General features: G+C 44.7%; 1 protein-coding gene across 1 annotated transcript; it reads left to right on the top strand.

Moving 5' to 3' along the window:
• The first annotated feature begins 539 nt into the window (after nt 1–539).
• On the top strand, nt 540–7,125 carry LOC126473731 (trypsin delta-like). The gene is made up of 2 exons (XM_050100976.1): nt 540–947; nt 6,706–7,125. Exons 1-2 carry the CDS (start codon nt 543–545, stop codon nt 7,066–7,068), a joined length of 768 nt encoding a protein of 255 aa, XP_049956933.1. The 5' UTR covers nt 540–542; the 3' UTR covers nt 7,069–7,125.
• The last annotated feature ends 2,532 nt before the right edge of the window (nt 7,126–9,657 follow it).

The raw sequence follows: 9,657 nt of genomic DNA, 5'->3' as shown, positions 1-9,657 counted from the left end.
AGCGAGTAGAACCGCTCGGCCACGATGGCGGCCCCTGAACATCAGAGTGCTCGTCTAACCTCGAGATGAGTTGAAGCCTTAGGACAGAGTTGTGTGACGCGGGATAACGTTATACTGCCAACACCAATGCGTCCAGCTGATGTGGGTATAGTGGTCGGTTTCATCTCTTCCTTGTTCGTCTCATTTTGAAAATGCTGATTCTTCTTAAAGAACAAAAGTAGTTTCAGAATTCTCCCTCTCTCAGGGAAAATATTAAGCTATCTTACATAACTTGTTCTGTGTGCCCTGATTGAGCTATCAGCGTAGCCGTTCAAGGTCCGGATGGGAGAAAATGGATGAGATAAACTGCCACTAGTGAGACTTTTGTGACGATACATATTTCACCATGTATTCATTTGTTACTTTGACCTTGGTGAACTAATTGCGGGACCGTGACTATCAGATTGTCAAGAGGTCATTAGCGTGGAGAGTCACTTGTGCAATCGATAAGACCGTTATAAAAGCCGCGCACAGGCGACTGTGTTCATCCGCCGGCCAGAACCATGCAGACAGCCGTCGTCCTGTGCCTGCTGGTGGCGCTCTGCAGCGCTGCCCCCTCCACGAGGTCCCACTTGCCCAGACCGCGCCTCGATGGCCGCATCGTGGGCGGCGAGGCCGTAGACATCTCGCAGTACCCCTGGCAGCTGTCGCTGCAGAAGCTGGGCTCCCACAGCTGCGGCGCCTCCATCATCAGCTCCACCTGGGCGCTGACGGCGGCCCACTGTATCGAGGGCTCCTTCGTCAACTTCGTGTCCCTCAGGGCCGGAACTTCCACCCGCGGAAGCGGCGGAACTGTGTACGATGCTGCCGACGGATATTACCACGGGGATTACGACTCCGATACCACTGACTACGACGTCGGCGTCATCCAGATTGACGGATCATTCACCTTCGATTCCAACGTTCAGGTACAACTCGTGCACAGAAAATACGTACTTCTCCATACTTCAAATTTATTTTTGTCTTACAACTGTATGCTGAGGATCATCTGTTTAGTTTTTTTTCTCGAACATAGTTCCAGGTGCCTTAAATTCGATACGACCTACTGAATTCGATGGGCAACAAACGAATGTTTCCCAGGTATCGCCGTCACTTAACAAATCGGAACGGCATACGGTGCCGTTAAATTCATCTTCTTCAAATAGATATTTGTCCATAAGAAAATTTTCATGTATTAGAACGATAATTATCATATGATGACTTTTATATGAAGTCATAAAGGAAGCTATGGTTTGGTAAAAAGACATCTTCACGACTTAGGAACTGAAACAAAATTTTTCACATGTTCTGTAGCTGTTTTTTCGAAGTTTTGCTGCTTTTTGAGAGAATGAGTAAGGCTACAATATTTTGCCTCCATACATGTAATATTATACCACATTGCATCTTTTATTCGATGTGAGATCACGATTCACGAAGGGTAAATTTTCTTTGGTTGATTATGGGTAGCACCACTGCAAACATTTTCTGTGGTGTTGAATGCCTGGGAATTATTTTAAAGTGGACGCTGAGAACAGGGTGCTGAGACCATCATTCATTCTTGTGAAAGCTGCGATCAGGAGAAGGTGGCTTAAGAAACACACCGTGTTGTGTACTACCGAATGTAACGTTTAATTGCTGTAAAGGCAAGAGAAGGGAGGCAGGCTGGCCGTGGCGAAGCTGCTTAGCAAATGTGAGATGCACTTCCACGGCTAAGAAATCGTTGACAACAGCCAAGTGCTGAAATGTAGGGATGAAGAGCGATAGCATCTTACAAGAGAAAGAGCATCCTTTTAACACGAAGGAATCTGTGAGGTTAACGAACAGAGGACGTGAACTGACCCTTCGTAGAATTTCTCACGGGCTACAGTGAGTGACGTTCCCCACCAAAAAGCAGAGGAGTGAATTCCATTGGCTGAGTCCTTAGTCGTAGGAGGAGTTTTAGAACGTTCTAGAATCCCTTTCCATACGGAATACGAAAAGAAGGCAATTAACTCTCAGCTTCATGACCTGTGTAGAGTAAGGCACTGCTTTTGTAATGGGTGCTGGGGTTCATTGCAGGGAGCACACACACATATGCCTCCAGACTTACTAGAGTCTCGCGAAAGTGTGGAAAAGGACTCTCCTCTGCGTGTAGAAAGAGGATAAATTGCGAGGGAAGGACTTATAGGCTTTAATAACAAGAACACCAGTGAAACGTCTCACTGTTAGAACGAGAAAAGTGTCGATTTCGCAACTACGAGTCAGTTAAGACGTTTCTGCGGTAGCAGAGTGACTATTTCTTGTTTCTCTGCGGTGTCTGAGGCATGGTGAAGTGCTTTTATACGAACGAATATATGATTCATTTTTCTGTTCCAGATTTGTGAGCAAACAGTAAACTTGACGTGTATTCCGTGTTGTGCTGAAGTACTCTCAGCTCTAGGAGTTTGCGGGCGGTATAATATGTCCTATGTATAGACGGACTCAACGTACATCTTCAACACGTCGACTAATATCACAGATCATATCGTGACTCCAGTACAAATCCTCACAGTTGTGTAATCGGTGCTATACTCACCACTGCTTGGCAGACAGAGAAACACTTACACTACATGCGTTGAGATTCATTCGCTTGTTGTTTCAGCTCTTTTCTGTCAGTTTCAGTTTGGGTGGAGGTCTTCTGTTACATTGGGCTTATCAGTATGAACCAACTTAGTGTGTCCGCATAACGCTATGTGAAGAGGACAGTTTAATACCCTGTACTGACTTTATACGCCTGCATTTCTCGGCTGTCGGAAAGTAAATAATTTTGCGGTAACTAGTTCCATTCATTCTAGTACGGTATCTACTCAACGTTATTGATCTCCTAATTAAGCTAATGTAGAATACCAAAACGACTAGATTCCTAATCTAATATATTTATCTGTGTGAATGTTGTCAAATGACAGAGCAGACAGATTGGTGGAAGATTTCGGCTGCATCTTTATCAAAGACACCACCACAGCATCTGTCGTAAGGGGTTTAGACAAGCCACGGACAGTTAGTTGACCATATTCTCAAACCCGAGTCCACGACGTTGACCGCTGCACCGGATCTCTCTGTGATTTTCGAGAAAGTAGATTCCATATGAAGGTGTAAGCGATAAAAACATCACAAAACTCGCAATAATCCTCACGTAATTTTCGAGTGACTGCGGTGTAACTGAGACCACATAATGTTAAAGCTACACGTTTATCAGTGATCCACATGGCTCATATATGTGAAATAGCCTCAATATTTACAAATATATAGATAGCGTACTAACATACACGCAACAAGGATGTATTCAAGCGCAAATTGATAATTAATATGAGGGATATTCGGGAAGTAAGGTCGGATCGTTCGCGAAATGAAAACCACAGTGGAAACCAAAATTATTTTTTCGCAGCTGTTACCCACACCTTCCAGCTACCTCTCTAAATAGTCTAAATAGTCGCCGATCCGACTTAGACATTTGTCGTGACGTTGTGCTAACTACCCAGCACCCACGTCCCAAATAGCCGCAAGTGCTTCCCGCCAATTCTCCGCACTGTCTGCACTGCGTTGTCTGTGCCAAAATGTTGTCTTCGTAGCCAGCGGTTTGTGTGAGTATAGATGAACGTGGTGGGAGCCAATTAAGGGCTGTATTGTGGGTCATCAAACACTTCCCATCGAAAACGCTTCTGGAGCGTTTACATCGCCCCTACAGAATGCCGCTGAAAATTGTCTTGATGGAAGAAACGCTTGAGATTTATGTTATGTGGCCTGCGTAGCTTCAGGCTAAATCTCTCACCAGATCCATATACGCGGCGGAAGACACTGTTGTTTTAGGCATTTCTATGTGATGACTTTGCGCTCTAAACTGAAAAGTGTGACGTGAAGCGATCGATAGCCACAGTAAAGACACTCCCCAACACATCTGTGCAAAGTTCCATCGGATTTTCGGAGTGGTTTTCACTTCATGTCTGGTCAGACCTTACTTTCCGAATACACTTCCTATGAAAAAATAAGAGAGCATAGCCCCATCTAGCGGACGGAAACTGCAACGCCAGAAGCTATTTCTTTGTACCTGAATACTGATGTTACCAGTGGCGTTCCCAAACTATCAGCTTGGCAGTCAGCAATGGCTTGCCATAATGCTAGAATAGAGCTGAGCCTCAGTACGCGTGAAAGGGTGAAGATACTGTAAACATAGTGTTTCAGAGGGACACATCTACTGCAAAATAAATCTCATTAAATGACAGAATGGTAAAAGGAAAGGAGGATAATTAGTGTTTAACGTCTCATCGACTACAAGGTCATTACAGACAGAGTACACACGCTCGAACTATGAGAAAGACTGAGGTGGGAACTGGACGTTTTCTATTAGAGAATCCATCTGTGCAATTTCCTCAAAAGGTTACAGAGAAATCAGGAAAAATGTAAGTATAGATGCCCAGACAGGGATTTGAACCACTGTACTCAAAAACGGAAATCGAATGTGGTAATCGCAGAGCCATCTCACTTGGTCGCAGAATAGGTATATTTTGGTTGCCTTCTTGCCTTCTACATTTCAAAATACAGTGATGTAAATACACACTAGCACAAATCTCGAAAAAACACAAATATACTTCACATTTGGACACTTACAAGTTGTGTTACAACAGAGATCTAGTGGAACATCACATTTTGGTTAGATTAGCGAAAGAGTGAATAATAAACAGTGTCGCACTACCTATAATTATTTCATGCTCTCTCGGTAAGGGGTCTTAATCTGAAATTAAATGATAAATAAGAATCCCCAGTGTTTTGTTTAAAGGTACCAAAATCCGTAGAAGCTACCTCACACATCACCATTGTGATTGAAATGGATTAGTATTGCATGTTCCTATCCAATGAGTGGGTTTAGAATCGTCATTTGTCAAATAAACCAATCTACTTCCAGTATTCGACAATCCAACCAGTGTGGTAGCTCCACCAGGAGCGTGAGGGTATAGCTGGTGTTCCTATTACTAGACTAAAGTGGATTTCGGGGCCGAGATTGCGCTGCTCATCCGGAAAAGATTTTATAGTGAAGTACCATTCAACTGCGTAGGTGTTCCTCAGTGAAGCGACCGCCTCCGACTTGCTGCTTCTCCCTGTTGAAATTGTTGATATAATGCACATCCTCGACCGTTTGGTGAACATTGGTTTCTCTATTCCTTCGTATCGCTCTAACAATTCCCCAACATTCATTTCTCAGTGGCAAAACATTTCCATTGCTATGCACAACATGGTAACACAGAAATTAATGTGCCTAAATTCGTATGCGCTAGACTTCATTTTCCAGAAAAATTTTACTTCTTCAGCAACATTGTTGAGAACATTCTCGGAGTGTTGTCCGATTATAATTTATTACTTATGATCAATAGTTTGACTATGAAGCGGAAAATATTAAGTTTGTAGGAGGAAGGGGGAATGGGGAAGCTCGTAGCTGAGCGAACAGTTTGCACGACTACCACGCTCTAAACTCAGGTTCTCTATTCTTTACTGACATCAATTCTGCGTTAGTGAAGGAACGGGAACGTAGTCAGCTCTCACACACTACAGCTGACTAGGTGCATCAATAAAAAGTCTCTACCTTTTGACATTAACTGCTAGAATACTGAGCAATAATATCTCCCTAAAATTTATCGCCTTACAACGCATACTAAAGAATATAAAGCAACAGTCCGTCGATATTAATTACCGCACAGCTCATCATGACGACATTAGAGCTCTGCATCACTCATCAACATTATCATCATCATCTTCTTCTTCACTTCAAGCATTAAACTTTTATTTATTTTGCCTTTTACGTCACCCAAAGATTCCTCCTTTGACTATCAACTCGCTTAGATTTCCTTACAGGAGACCTAATCTTCCTCCACACATTCTTTAACGACGTTCATTCACGTTTGTCTTCTTTTCTGGTATTTAATTACATTTCATTCATCCAATTCTCACCTAATTTCATATATCGAGGTATGTCAGCTCGGTGCGTTTATTTATTGCTGTTATAAAGTTCTTCTCTGTTGCTTTTATGAGGCTTTCCCGGGGTTTACTTATGAAGCACGATTTTTTTCTGTAAACAAGCATTTCATGTAATATTTCCATCATGTTTCTCTCCTCCTTTTTTTTACACATTCGTTTCTTGTTACAAACGTGCTCCAAAACTTTAATATTCTCTTCTTCTTTCCTTCGTCATACTCATATGGGTCGAGTCCAGTGTTTCAACTGTTATACTGTTCTAATGGCAGTCACGGTGTTGGCTGTACAAGATGATTTTCTATAAAGGACCTTCACTTTCTCTCCTTCTCTGAAATCGTCAAATCAAATCATGGAAAGTAATGAATGAGCTACACACGAAATAAAATTGTACGTCACATTTTACATGTGACTTTCGGCAAGTTATGTGCACTATGAAGTAGTCATGTCGTAGAGATGGGCTCAGTGTTATGCTCAGCTGACTATCTTTCATACATATGGTCCACTACAGGCTGAAATCGGTCACTGTTTAATGAGTAACACATACGTGCAGTGGAGGGATAGCTAAATGAAATTTATTGAAGAAAGGTTCCTGCATAATGTTTTGTTAGTTGTGTAAACATTAAATAGCGAATGTTATGTTCCCAAAGCACTTTCCCCTGCTGTTTTCATGGGCGCTTCGTGACGAGTGTGTACTGTACTTTACAGGCGGTGAGTCTCGGCACGACGGAGCCATCTGCAGGCACAGCGGTGACCATCACGGGCTGGGGCGCCTTGTCCTCCGGAGGCTCCTCCCCCATACAGCTGCAGGCGGTCACCACGTCCATCGTGGCTCGTGCCTCCTGTAACTCTGCCTACGGCGGCGAGATCACGCAGCGCATGATCTGCGCAGGCGAAGACGAGGGCGGCAAGGACTCGTGCCAGGGCGACAGCGGCGGACCACTGGTGGAAGGATCCACCCAGTACGGTATCGTCTCCTGGGGAAGAGGATGCGCTGAGGCCGGCTACCCTGGCGTCTACTCTAATGTGGCCAACTTGCATTCCTGGATAACACAAGTCACTGGCGTGTAACAAGCCATCCAGCCGTAAATGAATAAATTATTCTCAACTGTAACATAAGATCATGAGAATAAAACGTTTTTTCTGTTACATAATGTATCAATTTTATCAAGTCATTCTTAACTGAAATACTATGTCCTCAAAACTACGTTGATTAATTCTCCTGTATTATGAATTCCATATCAAAAGTAATGAAGAAGGATACACTCAATAAAATATAATGAATGATATGTTTCTGTAAGTATGAAGGTATATCGCTAGTCTCGCACATTCTACACAGAAATATAACAGCCGTTTAGCTGTCGCTTCCCACAATGATTTCAGGAATTTACATGGGATGTTATCCACCCCTTCTGCCTTATTTGATCTCAAGTCTCCCAAAACTCATTTAAATTCTGTTTCTAATAATGAATACCCAGTTTCATCCCTGTCGACTCCTATTTCTTCTTCTATCACGTCGTCAGGTAAGTCCTCCCCCTCATACAAGCCTTCAATAAACTCTTTCCACCTACCCGGTCTCTCCCGTGCATTTCATAGTAGAATTCCTATAACACTCTTAAGGTTACCACCCTTGGTGTTGTTCTCACAAAAACTTGTGTTTACTTCTCTTTATGCCGCGTCAGTCCTTGCAAGAGTCCATTTTCTTCGATTTCTTCACCTTTATTCTTGCAGCAGTTTCGCCTGAACTTCCATGCGCTATGCACTTTTCTCATTCGAATGTAACTTATATTTCTATAATCCGAAATGTCCCTGAAAATATTCTTCTTTCATCGATGAACTGAAATATCTATTCTGTTACCCAATGTTTCTTCACAGCTGCCTTCCTGGTACCTCTGTTATTCTTTCCAAATTCTGTCACTTCCCTGTTTTAGAGTTGTCCATTCCTCTTCAGTTGAACTGCCTACTGAGCTATTCATTTATCACAGTATTTACAACGTCAGAGAACTTCAATGTACCTACCTTCAATCCCTAGGACTTACCTATCCCACATTCTTGTGCACTGACTCTTCCTGACTAGTCTCCTAAACTTCATCCTACCCATCATCATTACCAAATTCTGACCTGATTCTGCATCTATTCCTGTGTTCGCTTTATAATCTGTTCTCTGAGTCCTGAATCTCTGCCTGACCATGATGTACTCTACCTGGAACCCTGTCATACCTCTTTGCCTTCTCGAAGTATACTTCTCATTTTCGTGATTCTTGAACTTAGTAATACCTATTACTAACTGCAACTTATTGCAGAACTAAATTGGTCTTTATCCATACTTATTCCTACTACCAAGCCCGTATTTCTCCTTTCTTCTAATCCTTCCCCTGTACCAGCATTCCAGTCCCCCGTGAGTAATAGATTTCCCTCTACCTTTATACACTCCAGGAAATTGAAATAAGAACACCGTGAATTCATTGTCCCAGGAAGGGGAAACTTTATTGGCACATTCCTGGGGTCAGATACATCACATGATCACACTGACAGAACCACAGGCACATAGACACAGGCAACAGAGCATGCACAATGTCGGCACTAGTACAGTGTATATCCACCTTTCGCAGCAATGCAGGCTGCTATTCTCCCATGGAGACGATCGTAGAGATGCTGGATGTAGTCCTGTGGAACGGCTTGCCATGCCATTTCCACCTGGCGCCTCAGTTGGACCAGCGTTCGTGCTGGACGTGCAGACCGCGTGAGACGACGCTTCATCCAGTCCCAAACATGCTCAATGGGGGACAGATCCGGAGATCTTGCTGGCCAGGGTAGTTGACTTACACCTTCTAGAGCACGTTGGGTGGCACGGGATACATGCGGACGTGCATTGTCCTGTTGGAACAGCAAGTTCCCTTGCCGGTCTAGGAATGGTAGAACGACGGGTTCGATGACGGTTTGGATGTACCGTGCACTATTCAGTGTCCCCTCGACGATCACCAGTGTAGGAGATCGCTCCCCACACCATGATGCCGGGTGTTGGCCCTGTGTGCCTCGGTCGTATGCAGTCCTGATAGTGGCGCTCATCTGCACGGCGCCAAACACGCATACGACCATCATTGGCACCAAGGCAGAAGCGACTCTCATCGCTGAAGACGACACGTCTCCATTCGTCCCTCCATTCACGCCTGTCGCGACACCACTGGAGGCGGGCTGCACGATGTTGGGGCGTGAGCGGAAGACGGCCTAACGGTGTGCGGGACCGTAGCCCAGCTTCATGGAGACGGTTGCGAATGGTCCTCGCCGATACCCCAGGAGCAACAGTGTCCCTAATTTGCTGGGAAGTGGCGGTGCGGTCCCCTACGGCACTGCGTAGGATCCTACGGTCTTGGCGTGCATCCGTGCGTCGCTGCGGTCCGGTCCCAGGTCGACGGGCACGTGCACCTTCCGCCGACCACTGGCGACAACATCGATGTACTGTGGAGACCTCACGCCCCACGTGTTGAGCAATTCGGCGGTACGTCCACCCGGCCTCCCGCATGCCCACTATACGCCCTCGCTCAAAGTCCGTCAACTGCACATACGGTTCACGTCCACGCTGTCGCGGCATGCTACCAGTGTTAAAGACTGCGATGGAGCTCCGTATGCCACGGCAAACTGGCTGACACTGACGGCGGC

Source organism: Schistocerca serialis, chromosome 4 (genome assembly GCF_023864345.2).
Source record: "Schistocerca serialis cubense isolate TAMUIC-IGC-003099 chromosome 4, iqSchSeri2.2, whole genome shotgun sequence".
In the NCBI taxonomy this organism is placed as follows: domain Eukaryota; kingdom Metazoa; phylum Arthropoda; class Insecta; order Orthoptera; family Acrididae; genus Schistocerca; species Schistocerca serialis.
The sequence above is the reverse complement of the archived record's forward strand: the minus strand, read 5'-3'. Positions and strand labels throughout refer to the sequence as shown.